Source organism: Talpa europaea (genome assembly GCF_964194135.1).
Source record: "Talpa europaea genome assembly, chromosome: 3".
Lineage (NCBI taxonomy): Eukaryota > Metazoa > Chordata > Mammalia > Eulipotyphla > Talpidae > Talpa > Talpa europaea.
This window is the reverse complement of record NC_140069.1, coordinates 50,631,854-50,647,872: the sequence shown is the minus strand read 5'-3', so window position 1 is coordinate 50,647,872 and position 16,019 is coordinate 50,631,854. Positions and strand designations below refer to the sequence as shown.

Here is a 16,019-nt window from a genome sequence, read left to right as displayed (position 1 = left end):
TTATTCAAATATGTCCTAATTATATTTCATGTGTTGCTTTTGATATTGTATTGTCATATTAATTATTATTATAATACTGTATATATTATAATACTATATTTACATTGTATTTTATTTGTTTAACATATTTGGGAATTGTAGACTCAGAAGACCAGCTCTGAATTTTTAGCAATTGGCTTAAGAGTCTTATAATACTAAATATTATAACTAGACATAATTTTAGCAAAGCATATGTTTCTCAGATCAATGTATTTTAAAATACATTTTTCTTATTCTAAGGTGAGTACACATTTATCATAGAATATTAAAAAGACATGGAAATGCCAAAAGTAGAAAAATTTAAAATTATCTGTAGCCCCTCCATTCAGATAAGACATTCAATTTGGTCTTATCATAGTTTTCCTCAACAAATCAAATAGTATCTGCTGCATAAGTGGTCCTAATAAGTACAACGAATAATAAATAAATGGATTAGTGAATGAATGATGGAGATACACTAATATCAATTTTTTAACAATAATTAGGTCATGCAATAGATACTGCTTTAACCTCTCTTTTTTCTACTAACCAAAATATCCTTATAAGTATACATATTCCAAACTTCTCATAAAATTTTAAATTATTAAAATATTTACAGCACTAAGCACTGCTTCATATCCACATTATGAAGAGATCACTTTAACATATTTTGAATTAGTTTATTCTGTGTGCTTTCAATAGCTGCTGGATAATTAAAAATCCAAAATGCTTCACAGTTGGAGGCAATGAACACTCCACCCATTTCTCCTTTTGTATTGTTCCCTGATTCCATCCCTGAAAATTTAGTGACACCAAGCTTTTTAAGAATGTGGGTCTAAAGACACACTCTTTCTCTGTCACAAATATCCTTCCTAATCCTCCTTCCTGATAATACATATGAAGCCTTCCAAATCTAGATTAAAAAATTCACCCCTGGATCTTTAGTGACCTTCAGAAATCAGCACATATCATACAGGACAAGTCATCTAATAGAGATGGAATGCATTAAAATATTAAGTCATAAAGAAGTGAATATTTTTGATTTGAGGATGAAGATGAATTTGTAGAAAAGATTATCTCCCTTCCATCCTGTTTATTAGTAAGTAATGTGAGCAGCACCCTTTTTTCTCTTCAGGAAACAATGGCATTTAATTCTTCTCTTCTGAGACCCCGAGTGATTGGAGAGTGGATTGGTCGAGAAGAGAATGATGCTGATCCACTAGCTGCTGAAATGCTACAGCCCCCAATTCCAAGAAGTAAAAATGAGCAATGGGAAAGTGAAGATAGTGGCACTAGCCCTGCAGGAAGGTAAGATGAAATGTAGTCTAATTTTCTGAACATTGTTAATCATTAAAAGGGAAAGGGAAAATAAACTCAAGTACGTCATTTTTTTTAATTAGAAGATCATTATTCTGTATCATTGTAATGCTCACAAAACTTTCTGAGAGAAGCCATTTTTTTTTAATTCATAGCACTTCTCTTTGTGAGAGAAGATTGTTAGTTTTCATAGGCTGTGTCTTTCCACATAGAATTTTCTTTTACATTTATATATTACTGAGTTAATATTGGTTTATATTATTGTTTCTATTATAGAAGTATAGGTTTCCCCCTTCAGGTAATGGTGCCATGGTATGCCCACTGCCAAGGAACCCATAGTCCACCACCATAGACCCTTGTGCTCCCTCCATTCTCTCCCCATTTTTCCTTCTTCTCCTCCTCTAGTTGCCCCTATTCTGCTGTCTTCAATCAAGGGTTAGTTTTTAAATTTGACTTTATATGACCCTTTGTTTTAGTCATGATTTTTCTGAAATAACTGACAAAGAAAACTATGTTGGACACCACATAGGATTAAAATTATTTTCTCATTTAATGTTAGAGTGTATTACATTTGTTTTTTTTTAATTTTAACTTTGATTTTTTCCTTATGTATAAGAAGCTTATTATCTCTTTGCTACTGAAAATTACATAGAGAAATAATTAGAAGGTCATAAACTATCATTTGAAAGCTACTGTAATACTGGGCAGGGGTATTAACTGTTAGGAATTGCAGAAGGCAAACTTTTGATGTACCAGAGATAGATAGTTATTCAACAGGGAGACAAAAGTTATTAAATGTATAATAGACTATACAAGGTGGAATTGATGTGGAATAGAGTAACCTTGGTTTAAAAACACATTTAGAGTTGGTATTTAAGATTGAGTATCATTATTCACGTTTTCTTTGTTTAGCCTTTGAAACTGTTATGGTTTGTGATTTGCAGTCCATATTTCATTTTACTCAGATATAAAAGCATAAAATGGTGGCAATTTCTTTACGTTTCCATATGCTGGTAGATGTGGAATAATTCTGAATTTTCAAATAATATTTATTAGAAAAAATGTATATTCAGAATAACAATTTTTTGTGATACTACAATAAATAAAACTCAAAAAAAATGAAAACCTCTACACAGAAGTTGGGGTGAAAAGCATTATGGGAAGCGTGACTTACACAAGATTGAAAAAAAATTAAATAATTTCAATTGAAATGTGATAGGAGCTAAAAATCTGTGACTGTCACTAGCTGACCAACACAGAAGTTATCCTGTGTATAGATAACTATAGTAATTTCAATGTATTATGTTAAATTTAGCAGCAACCAATAACTATTTTTTCTCAAGGAGAAAATTTTATTTTTTAAGATGTAATAGCTTTCAGAGGTTTTTTCCTTTGACTTATCACTTGGCTGGTTGGAGGAAATTCAGAATACTCATTAGTGTGCTTCAGGCATATAGAAAATTGATTCCATTTCCATGAGAAATAACTTCTAAATTATTGAAATAGTTGAAGTGTCCTATATAAAGAGAAGAAAACCATTTTTAAGAATCCACTTAACTTCTTTTGTGAAATGCCAGATCAATTTCACCTGTCAATGAGGGTAATTTTAATTTTAATTCCAGACTTATGAAGTCCAGTAGGCCTTTTTCTTTATGCATTGGTGGACTTTTAGATCTTAAATGTAAAATAGAGAAATATCAAGTTTCATTTTACTTCCATTTAGTTATAATAATAATCAGAGGTATTTATTGCAATGTTAGTGTATCTATTTTCTTCCTAGTTTTGGTGACCTCTTATCTCTTCTTGTATCTCTAATAAAGGGAATTTTCTTACAGTCAATCAAATTTCTTACCCAGAAATTTCAATCCTGAAGATCTTTTTCAAATATTTGTTTAGAAAAGTTGTTTTCAGTTTTATTGTTCTCTCCACTATGGTTTGAGGCATTACCTGTGAAGTGAATAAAGTGGTATAATCCTGCCCAGCTGTCCCATTAAAGCAGGAAAAATAAGTGTATAACTGAACTAAAATTAATGAATAGCAATAACCTATGGGTTATAAACTATATCTCTCCCATCGTCTAATAAAAAAACAAGATTTTTGAATTTTTTTGCTAACTCACACAGCATTAGATTTGACTTTGATGAATAAGAGCAGAATGAGAGGAATTTTTAATGAATCTATGGCATCTGTAACTATAGTAATAGCTTTTACCCCAAAATAGTAATGAACTTGTATCATAACTATTAACAGATTAAATAATAATCTAGATTCCTGAAAGTGAAGACTTAATTGTCAAGCATCACTTCTTCCATTTTTTCTCCCCACTTGGGCTAATGTCTTGTCATTATCAATAGATATCTGTTTTGTGAATGAAGGAGACATTGTTAGTAGATACCTTCTAAATAAAGTTTATTTATAAGAAGGATTATTGTAGACTATCTTGACTTTTGGCCATTTTCCTGTCTTGATTTTTTTTTCCATTGTTTGTTGCTCAAGCCTTATTTGAATGGCTATTGCAATCCTGCATTTTTAGTACATAGCCAACTTTCCTTTCATTCGAAATAATGCATATATGATAGTTTGGACTTGCACTGTTAGAGAAAATAAAATAAGGCATAATCTACTAAGAGGAAGTATATGCCAACAAGTTGAACAACTTAGAAGAAATGGATAAATTCCTAGAAACATACAACCCAAGAGGACTGAATCTTGAAGAAACAGGGAAACTGAACAGACCAATTATTAGGAGATTGAATCAGAAATAAAGAATCTCCTAACAAAGACCCAGGTTGGATGGCTTTATCAGGAAACTTTTGAGTCTTAGGGGTAGAAATTTATCCCCATATTTTTTTTTCTGGAACTTTTTTTTTTCCTTTTAATGGTGTACTTTACTAGGACTTTTTTCCCTTACATCCTAGAAATACAACACTTTAGCACACATAACTGTCACCTGAAGGATTAAGTGCTGGCTAAAACAAAGGAAAGTAAGAGGGCAAAATAGAGAAAGTAGTAAAATAGAATGAGAGCTACTAACATGGAGTTTATGACTCCTACTTGGTCCCCAAATGAACTCAAGAGATCTATGAATCTCTTGAAATACGTGCAAAATAGTTTGTATATGTTCACATGGACATTTTTCTGCATTCATCTGCCACATCTTTCTTACATTATCAAATATGTTCTAGATGAAGAGAGCCTGAGGAAGAAATTAAAGTATTAAGGAAAAGGGATTCAGAGAAGTGAATGTATCTGGGGATGATTATAGGCTTTCTGCAATTGTTAGATCCTACCAATTGACATCGATTGACATGACTCCTCTAGTCATTTTATGGGAAAACAATTTATATTCATTGTATTAATACATTTAGGATTATTAAAAATAATCACATATTTATGATATAAATGTAAGCAAAAATTGAGCTTCATACAACTGTATAATTCTGGGCCTCCTTAGTGATACATGGGGTTAAGCACCACACTATGAAGCAATCCACAGCTTCTGCAGCACAAATTCGATCCCCGGCCAGCCAGGGAGCTACCCAGCAGACCTCTCCTGACTAGCCTGTTCCTCCCCTTAGCAGTGTATTTCAGTCAGTCTGCCTGTTCTGTTCCCCACTCTGTCTCTGGTGAATCCTCTCACCCCCTGCATCTCTGGCCTGTACCCCAGCTCCTGTATGCATAAATAAATAAATAAATAAATCTTTTAAAAACAAAACAAAACAAAAAAATGTATGATTCCATTTTAGGTTATCTTAATTGGACATGCAATAGCTGGGTAATGGATTTTCTAAAATTACTTGCTGAATTATAGTGTGAATTTCTGAGTAGGCTCATCAAGTCTTGAAAACCTTATAAGACTACTCTAAGCTAAAGTAACTTATGTAAAAATTTATTTTTATTTATTTATGCATACAAGAACTGGATGTAGGCCAGAGATGTGGGGGATGAGAGGATTCACCAGATGCAGAATGGGGATCAAAACAGGTGGATCTACTGAAATACAATGCTGAGGGAGCAGAGGATGAGACGGGAGAGGTCTGGCTCGCCATGTGGGTTAGCCCCCTGGCCAGGGATTGAACTGAGGCCGCAGTGGCTGGCGATAGCTTCATAGCACGGAGACTTTAACCCTTGCTCTACCAGGGAGTTCCCAAGCAACTTGTTTAAACAAAAATATTATCAGTAAATATTATAGATATGGTGACTTGCCTTATTATTAGATTATTTGATATTATTAGATTATTATTACTTTATTAGTTGATAAATATGCCATAATAGAAAATATAAATAAAAGCTAAATGCTCTTCAACAACCTGATAATCCAAATTAATTCCATCTTCCAAAGTTCCAACAGCAAGTCTCAGCCCTCATCTTAGTTGGCCTAATAGTAACATTTGAGAACCAGAATCTCAGTTATCAATTTAGGCATTTTATTCATAATCCTTTAATTATGAAATTCAAAGTGCTTTGAAGACTTAAGATGTTTTCATAATTCTTTTGATAGCAAAATGTGATCTGAGCACTGTAGTTCATTTATCCCTCTTAGTAGGAATGCTCATACATAATGCTATAGAAACACTAATGTATTTAATAATAAGATAAAACCACAGACCCTTTTGAGGACATTGCACAATTTATGATTCATACAACTGAATATATTCAGCACCCCCGCAACTGTAGAATAACATTTATAGATATGGAGTAGTATCCTAAATTTACATTTGGTATATGTGCTTTTTTAAAATAGGCTTTTTTGATCATACATTAACCATTTAAAAATAATCATGTGTTGGAGGAATAATAATAATTTACATTTGACTTATGTTTATTCATATAAAGCAGTATTTTCAAGGTAGAATATATTATATCAAATAATTAATTTCTTGCCATTCTCTCCTTATTAAGCCATATAGTAAGTAGGCAAGACCTCTGTCAGAATCTATATAAAACATCTACGTAAAACTGTAATATTTTGAGAATTTTTATTCTTACAGGAGAAAATTGCCTTAGAACTGTGACTGTTTTTTAATATAAAAACTTAAAATATAGTTTGTTAAAAATAAATATATAATATATTGTTACAACATAAAATGTAAACTTATGAAGGAACTTTAATTATTTGATTTATTGAACAAATTATATATTACAGCTATGTGCCTGGTACTATCCTGCCTATATTAATCATATATTATCGTCAAATCATTTGTAGTAGGTGCTCTTACAAATTGAATTACAGAAAAAGAAATAAAAGAAAAAGAAGATTAAGTAATTTACCTCTTGTAAATGGAATTTATTCATTTCATATTCAAAACTATATATATATGTGTTTTCTCATAATAAAAAACTAATGAAGTTAAAGTTACATATGAATGTCATTATTTTAAAAATAGTTTTATTTCAGTAAAATAAAGTAGAAATTAATTTTATATTTTTCCATGATAAATTGTTTTCCCTTTCTAATTAATAAATCATCTGTCCCCTCTTTTACTTAGCATAGTAGGTCTATCAGTTAAATCCAAATGAAAAATTGTTTTTGATCTATTTCTTTACTTCTCAATGAATTAATTTGGTCAGTGAAGACTTTTAAATTCTTATATTATTTATCAGCTTAAAGGTGCACCAAAAAAATGAGTCAGAAGTCAGATGCCATGGCAAGAAACTGACACTAAATAAACTTATATCAGGTTGCATGTAAAACTCTTATGTTTTATCTTTACTATTAAGGTGTAAAAATGATCTTTAATTATTTGGAATTACACTGGCAGTTACTCTGATTTTATTCTTCTCCTTCAATAATTCTTCTTCACTACTCTGGTTATTTTGTCTCTTCATTTAAATATTAAAAAAATACTTGTTGATAGTCACCAAATAACATACTGGGATTTTGTTCACAGGGTCTCTCTATATCATTTCTTATAACTCCATGCAAATCTATAATTATTTCAAAGCAAAATAATTAATTAAAAATAAGTATTCTTTTGGAAAAGACCTTGATTTTTTTTTAAAGGTTTATTTATTTTTATACAAGAACCTGGGTATAGGCCAGATGTGCGGGAGAGACAGAGCGGGGAACAGAACAGGCATACTGACGAAATACACTGCTGAGGGGAGCAGCAGGCTAGACAGGAGAGGTCTGCTTCGCCATATGAGATTCTTGCCCGCCAGCCGAGATCGAACCCGAGCTGCAGAGACTGGACAACTTCACAGTGCAGTGCTCAACTGCCTGTGCCACCAGGGAGGCCCCTTGGGATTTTTGATGGTATTTCTTCTGTCTTTAACAAAGAGTATTAACCTGCTCCGGTGGTCCTCACCTTAGAACTACTGCATTGGTGTGTGCAAAATATTGATTTTCTGATTATTATTCCTTCTGCACTTATTAACTAGTGTTATTTTAAGAAACAACTTTTTATTTACTCCTCGTTCTTTGATCTTTTCTTTTATAGCCACCCTAACTTTAAGGTGAATCAGTGAGTTGGAGTTGATTGATCTTTGCCCACTGGTGGCATTCAGTGTCATTTTGCCATTTTCAGTCTTCTCTTAGACAATGTTGAACTTGGTACCTCCATTAAGACAGTTTGAAATTTTCTGATCTGTGCACTAAAGTCTGTTTTTTCAACCATGCCTCCTGCATTTTGGACTAGTGATAGTGAGAGAAGTGTATATGACCTTGTCTTGGCTATTTGCTCTTTCTGGGCTTTCTGAGAGTCTTTAGAAGGGTTATAGTATTTCCTCTTCCTACCTGGGCGAGACTTCCTCTGTATCATGTCTTTTTCTTTCATGAGTTGATACTTGTCATCTTCTTCCTCTGGGAAAAACTATGGAAAGAAATTGGATTATAGAAAAGAGAAGAACTTTGAAACAAGTTTTTGAAGCTAATTTTGGTTGCCACCTTCCTAAGTTATCCAGTGACACACTGTCTTTGGAAGTTGGGAGAAAAGACCATGAAAGTTTCAGCAATTACCAAAGGAGCCTTGCTTTATCATGAAGAAATGTTTCCCAACATTCTAGATTCTTTTAGGTTGGAGGCATCAGAGATATGTTTGTCATTCCTGGTTCCATCTTCCTTCTTTCTAGTCCATCCTATCTCCACACCTAGGCCTCATTAATAGGATTAGTAAGAAATTTTTTTGTAATTACAGAAATTAAAGTTTTTGTTAAAGCATCTTGTTGTAGTACGTTAAAATAGTTTCCCATTACATGTGTTTTACTTAACAAACTTCTGTTTCGTAGATCAGGGAATTTCGTATAATAATTTGGACTTTCTGGTTCTTTTTTTTTTTTTTTTTAAAGATTTATTTATTTATTTATATAAGCACTAGGTACAGTCAGAAGTGCGTGAGGGTGAGAGAATTCACCAGAGTCAGAGCGGGGAACAGAACAGACAGACTGACGAAATACACTGCTGAGCAGCAGGCAGCAGGAGAGGTCTGCACGCCATGTGGGACCCTTGCCTGGCTGCCGGGGATCAAACCGGTGCTGCAGAGGCTGCAGGCAGCTCTACAGCCCAGCGCTCATCCGCTGCGCCACCAGTGGAGGCCCCTGGACTTTTTGATTCTTGACAGTAATTGGCAGGAGATGATGGCCACCACCTCCTTTAAATGGAGCAGGAATTAGTGTTTGCCATATTTCTCCCTCAAACTCACTAGGAAAATTGTTAGTGAGATACCAAAGGATGTTTAAAAAGGAAGTCACCTTCTATTTCCCTTATCCCTGGGAAAAATTTTACTGTGCCCATAAATTTGCATAGCAAAATAATTGAATGAAAATGTATTTCTAGATTTTTTTTAAATTACAGTGGCTAATTGCTGGTGTCATCATTATTGAAAATTAACATTTAAATGTTTCTTCAGCTTAAAGGTGGAGCCCAAGAGTAAAGGATTAAAGCAACAGCAACAGCAACATAAGAAACTTCTGGCAGCAATGCTATCTCAAGATTCTTTTGAGTCCCTCCACAGCCCTACCCCATCTGTAACAGAAGAAGATATTGATAATGAAGATGATGCAATGGAATTGCTGGGTAATTTTAAAAATTAATAATTTTTCTTTTTCCTCTTCTCTGGCATTGTAAAAATGTGTAGTGATTAAGTGATTTAAGTAGTTTTGAATAGTTTTCTTAAAGAAACCATTTAACGCATACTTTTATTTATATTAGACCTTTTTTGAAGTTGCATGTAAGAACTAGGTTGAAATCAAATAATCATGTGAAGCATTTATTAGACTGTATTTTGTGCTTTGTATATGCAGCACTTTACTTTCTGATTATTTAATCAAGCTTTATTCTGTGTGCAACTGTGATAAAAATTTCAAGTCTGTCTGCTTTATTCTCTGATTATAATTGCTTTGATCACATCTTTTGTCTATAAAATGTATCCAAAGTACGTGTTTCAGTCCTTATCCCAAGATGTCTCCCTGTTACTTCAAGGATATTTCAGATAGTGAGTAAAATTTAAAGGGGCAGATGGTAAATTAATTTTCTATGTCTTCCATAAATGACAGGAAAGTTTGCAGAAATGTCAGTATTTTGTAGGCCCATTATTTTCATGAAAATCTTATCAATGTATATATGTAAGACATACTTTAGTATCTTTCAAGGAAACAAATGTATATTTTTGTTTCATTAGAAATACCTTCACAGTAATTTTTAAAATAGAAATACCCTTTGGAAAACCATTTTTTCCTCAAAGGAAAGTAATGAAATTCTATTTTAAAGAGTGTTTCACATATAAAACAATGCTTTTATTCAGTGATACTTGTTATACTACTCTAAATAATTTGAACAATTTTCAAATACTTTATCATGATATATTTGAAACAGAATAAATAATGCAATAATTTGAAAACGCTAAATAAATTTAACATATTAAACACAGAGTTCTAGAAATATACACACATTTAAAAAAATTCTTTTTCCCTGAAGCCATATGTCTTGGTTATAAGTATCTATGGTTGTAGAATACTATCAGTATGATAAATGACATAGATTTCATGCATAGACTTATACAGTTATTGATCAATGATGGCAGGTTGACTGACGTTGTAACTGCATTCATTCAGCACTCAGAAGACTTAAGTTATGGCATTTTCACTTCACACTGTTGATCTTTTTTTTTTTTTAATTAGAATAATTAAGTCTAGGTGCTTTTTAGGGAATCTTATCTCCCTGCTGCTAATCATTAATGTTGCAAATGTGCCAGATATGGTGATGGTACCTTCACCTTCTTTTCAGCAAACTTTGAGCACCTACTATATACTAAGCATTGAGCTCACACAGATTATTTATTTAAATGAAATGATTATCTCAATTTGCAAGGAATTTTGGATTCAAATCTTCAAGATAAAAATGTAAATTTGGATTCTGATAGTATATGCTACACTTGCTAATTGAATTAAGTACAAAGTTGTACTAAAGATAACAACTAAAGTGGAAGTAGGGCACAGGGATCAGGGAATATTTGTTCAAAAAACTGATTCCTCTTTGAATCCTGAAGAACAAGTAGATGTATGTTCAATAGGCAGAGTGTGTTCCTTAACCCCTGTGTATGCTCTGCTAGGAGTGGACTCTTGCAGTTGTACTCTGACTATTCCTGTCAGTTGCTCCTGAATTTTAGTTAGAAGACAGTAAAGAGGGGAAGCTTTGAGCAGTGACTATCAATACAAGGGGCCAGGATGTTGTCTGAATAGCATCAATATTGACATTATGGTATAGTGACATTGGATTCTGTCAATATCCTCCTCTCACTCCTTTCCTTTAAATGACAGTTCATAGTCAGCTAATGGCCACATGAAAGCAGCTATTTTCTAACTTACAAAGAGAATCTTTCAAAGAAACCCAGACATGCACAGAATCAGTTGGCAGATAGCCTGATAATCTCAAGAATATCTAGGCAGAGTGAGGAAATATAGCTCAGTTATATGAAGGGATTCTTTAAGGAGACTAAGGTATCTTCTCTATGCCAGTACCCACTACATCCCAGCTCCTTTGTTCTAAAGTTTCTAGTCTCCCAAGCAAAAGATCAGAGATTGGGATTTGGAGTCCTCCTAATCATGAATAACTAATAGCTGGCTCTCATTAATTATTTTTTCATTTAGAGATTTTAGCTTGTAACTTGAACAAATTTAAGAATGAGAGATAGCTAATAGTTTGGACTTTCTCCATGTAACTGTACATATTTCAGCATATTCTCTTTATTATGTGATTTCCCTGCAATAGAATATAATGTTCTAAGTCCACTGTGTTATTCTCTAAAATAATGTTATATGCAACTTTCCCTAATGCTTCATCTCAATGAGCAACGTTCATGTAGCAGAAAATTCTATCCAAGAATTTTTTGCCCAAAAGATTTGTCAGTTAACTAAAATGTTGTTTGGATATGAAATATATTTGTCTTTAAAGCTCCGATATTCTTATCCATTAGTATCATCAATTATTTAATATGTATTTAATATAGAGCTCCAGAATTTTCCTCATAAAAAAATACATGACTTACAGTGTTAAGTATTTAACTAAAGTAATGACTCATGTCTTACATAAAATCAAACAGATGTGCACGAAAAATTTTAGTTAATACAAAAATTAAGAATTTTTCACTTAGAATACAGTAGTGAATGAATATTTAAAGTATGAAGAAAATATAAAATGATTATTAAGTTTTTTGGTTTTAAGACCTGACATCTTCAGCAGCTATATATATATCTATTAATACTTCACTGGACTTCAGGTTTTGCACTGATCAATTGATAAAATACTTCTACCTTCTTAGTCTTTTAAATATTGTATTTCCATTGTTTTGTTTATTATTAAAGAATTTCAAGATAATATATTTGAAACTATTTATAGAGAAGCATATGTGATTGTGCCTAGTTGATGAAAATTCAAATGATAAGTTGTTGAGAATTATTTGAAATCATATTTTAATACACAGAATCATTGTAAATTGCAACAAAGATATCTGGTATTTAAAATATCTTTTGGAATCTACAATTTCATGTAGCATGAGTTTACTATAGCTCATTTTTATATTAATAACTAAAATATTTATGCATGGGAAACACTGTATACTTTGTGAAGTGATAAGTAAAAGGTATAATTCTTAGTGTTAATAAGTGGCTCTTCCTTGATAAAACTGGCTGGTTTGAAGGGAAAATGTTTTTAGTTAAACTAGTAAAAGTTAGTAAAACTATTGATCTTTATTTTGTTTTTTAAGGTATCTAGCATTGTCAATATATACTGTTTAACATTTAATGTTTTATTGCTATTTAATTGTATATTTGTGAAATTCTTTTCTAAGTGTATCAGTATATCAGGCATGTGAAAATATTTCAGTATAGCATTCATAATTTTTAAGTAGATTAAATCTTTTCTGTAGGATTTCTTTAAATATTACCTTTAAACTTATAATACAAAATTAACTTAATATGGGACTAACTTATATCAGATAATAAACATCCTAATTTGTAGACTTTTAAGATAAAACAATTTAAGCGCCTCTGAACTTGGTGCTCTAAAAGTGAAGACATTGACTACCCTGAAGATATTTTATTTAAGCTAAGTAGTTATCAGATTCAAATAAAGGTTATTCTTAAATATTTTGGTAATTGTGGTAGAAATTAATGATTACAAAGATCAAAACTTAAAAAAAACTTCACATATTTTAAAAAGTCATTAAAATCAATGATTTTTCAAAAATGGAAAGACAAATTACAATGGTACAAAAGTAGATTTATAAAAAACTCTATATACTTTACTCTTTAACTTTCACAATTTGAAGAGCTTTATTAATTTGAAAGATATTTCAAGTGGATTATATTTAGAAGTTAAAAAAACAAGCTGTAAGTTTCAAAAAAAAAAAAAAAACAAGTGACTGTACTAAAACCAAAACTGATGCTCTTTTGACTTAATGTTGAGTTATATGCTGTTATTTTACCTTAGCCATTAATTCATGGATTTTGCCAAGCGCAGAGAGAGGAGTCACAGACTGTCTTTCATCTGTTTCTCTTTTAAATATAAATATAATACTTTTAATATTGTGTGTGTGTATGTGTGTGTGATAAGCATGTATTAGTCAAACTACCTAAAAGATCGAGAGTTTTTCTTTAAGTTAACCTGAACATTTTAGCTATGTAAGAAACAGGAATGAGCCTATAAAGAATCTTACCAAAGTTTTTTTTTTTATGTACCACAAAATAGAAATGAAGTTGCTGTATCTTGGGGGAAATAAAGCTATTTCAGCTAATAAATGTGAACCCATTTTCGTTACATTACATGCATTATTCACCAATTATTGATGAAATGCTAGTTGCAATGATATGTTTGATTATTTCCTATATGGTTTATAGTCATAATATCAGAGTTATTTGAAAGGTACAGCTACTTTTTTTTTTAAAATACATTTCAGTATAGGATATTAATATTTTTTTTAGGCCTTCTTAGAACTGACAATGGAGCAAATATCTAAAAATCACATATATAGGTGTTTAAAAAGAAGAGCATTAGTCATGATTTATACTTTCCAAATTTTGCTCATGATCACATAAAAAAATTTTTATTACTGAAAAGCCATGGTGATTGTAAATATATTTTATGATTTAAATATAATAATTAAGAGCAGAGCCTCCCCTGGTGGCACAGGCAGTTGAGTGCCACACTGTGAAGCTGTCCGCAGACTCTGCAGCGCCGGTTCGATCCTGGCCAACCGGTGAGAGTTCCACATGGCGCGGCAGACCTTTCCTGTCTCTCCTGCTGCTCCCCTCAGCAGTATATTTCGTCATTCTGCCTGTTCTGTTCCCCGCTCTGTCTCTGGTGAATCCTCTCACCCTCCCACGCATCTGGCCTGTACTCCTGTTCTAGTATAAATAAATAAATCTTTAAAAAGAAAAAAAAAGAAAAAAAAGTGTTTTAATAATTAAGAGCAAGTATAGTTATAGTGGTATTCTTTTCAGAATGCAATAATTGAGTTCTGAAACCTCAAATCTTACCAAACTTTCAAAATAAAAACTTAATTATCTAAGGGGAGTTATTATATTAAGCAATCATTTGACAAATTATTTTGCATTGTGACTAATCTTTATAAGGTAAAATTTCACTTTCCATTTTGTTTTTTAAGTTGGTATCTTCTTTTTTTTTCCCCAAAGATTTATTTATTTATACAAGAACCTGGGGTACAGATCAGAGGTGTGGGAGGGTGAGATAATTCACCAGAGACAGAGCAGGGAGCAGAACAGGCAGACAGACCAAAGACACTGCTGAGGAGAGCAGCGGGCGAGGCAGAAGAGGTCTACCATGCCATGTTGGTGTCTCCCCGGCCTGAGATCAAACTCATGCTGCAGTGACTGCAGATAGCTTCATAAGTTGTGTCTTAACCCCTGGAGACACCATGTTGGCCCAAGTTGGTGTCTTCTTAAGGTGAAAGCAAAGCACCAATATTTGCACAATAGGAACATGTCTTTTACCTAATGGTGAATGGTGAATGTGTGGATACTATCACTCATTGATGTTTAAAAAAAGAGAGAGAGAGACATGCAAGGTGGGGATGGAAAACAATGGACTAAGTGGTGGATCACAGATACTTTGGTAGTGGGTGCACTCTAGCAATTACACCTGTAAAAGGGGTCCTGTACTCCCCAAATACAAATAACAATGTTAACCAACATTACCTCAATTAAAACAAAGAACTTTAAGGATGTTTAAAAAAGAAATCTGTTTAGATACCTATATTTTAATTATTATATGTGAAATAGCCTAAAGCACAGGAAAACATATAGACAAAATTTGTTTCCATTCTGTATTGCTCATTGGGACTATCAGGATAACAGAAATATTGTGAGTTCTCAAAGGTACTGAGTATAATGTCTTCCAAATATCTCAATCTAAGTAGCTCTTTTTTTTTAAATGTAAGCTTCTCAAAAATTCCATTAATTATACTAGCAGTTGATAACTACAATTAACCAAACATAGGAAATCTGTACATATCTTAAACCTTCACTAAATGAATTTGTATAATTGAAAACTGGGAACTCACACAAATGTATGAAACTGTCTTTCACATGCTAATTAATAAATGTTACCTGTTGTTAATCCTTGTGACATATTACAAAAGAAATTCTATGTAATGCCCCTGCTATAGAGTTTTGTCCAATATTTCTGATTTCTAATTTCAGCTTGTATTGTGCATCTTTGCCTGCACAAGTGCCAGGTGAACTCAGGTTGAAGAGTTGGCTTGAGTGGGGTTGAATATAACTATACTTGTCTCTCCTTATTGCAGTTATAACATTTGAGAAAAGCTATTCAAACTGATTCTCTCATTCAGCAAGTATCATACACCTGTTATGTGAAAAATATTAGTTCATATTAACATATAGCACTAAGAATATTCTTGCTTTTCTTACCTTTTTTATCTGTTTGGGCTTTGGAAAAGGTAATAACATTGTCTCTGTGTAACCATTTGTGGGTCTTGCGTTCTCAGCTAGTCTAGTAGTTCATTCCTAGATTCATTCTCCAATTTATCTTCACTTATAAAGTGACTATTTGCACATCCTTGGAAGTTCGGGTTTGTACAAATACAGACATATTTCATGAAGTACTCATTATTCAGGGATGATTCCCAAGATTTGGTTTGCTTAATCATGGGTAACTTATTTAAATGCATATTCTAGCACTCCCTGCCCCTAATTTTTGGCTAATTAGATTT

At 32.4% G+C, this 16,019-nt stretch overlaps 1 protein-coding gene across 1 annotated transcript in view; it reads left to right on the top strand.

The window, feature by feature from the left end:
* LOC311168025 (uncharacterized protein C8orf34 homolog) overlaps window positions 1-16,019 on the top strand; it is a gene marked incomplete at both ends in the record, with an annotated part of 338,634 nt that overhangs the window by 124,567 nt on the left and 198,048 nt on the right. The window contains 2 exon segments of the mRNA XM_084229301.1: window positions 1,154-1,326; window positions 9,183-9,349. Of these exon segments, the coding sequence (XP_084085427.1) occupies window positions 1,154-1,326; window positions 9,183-9,349 (340 nt within the window).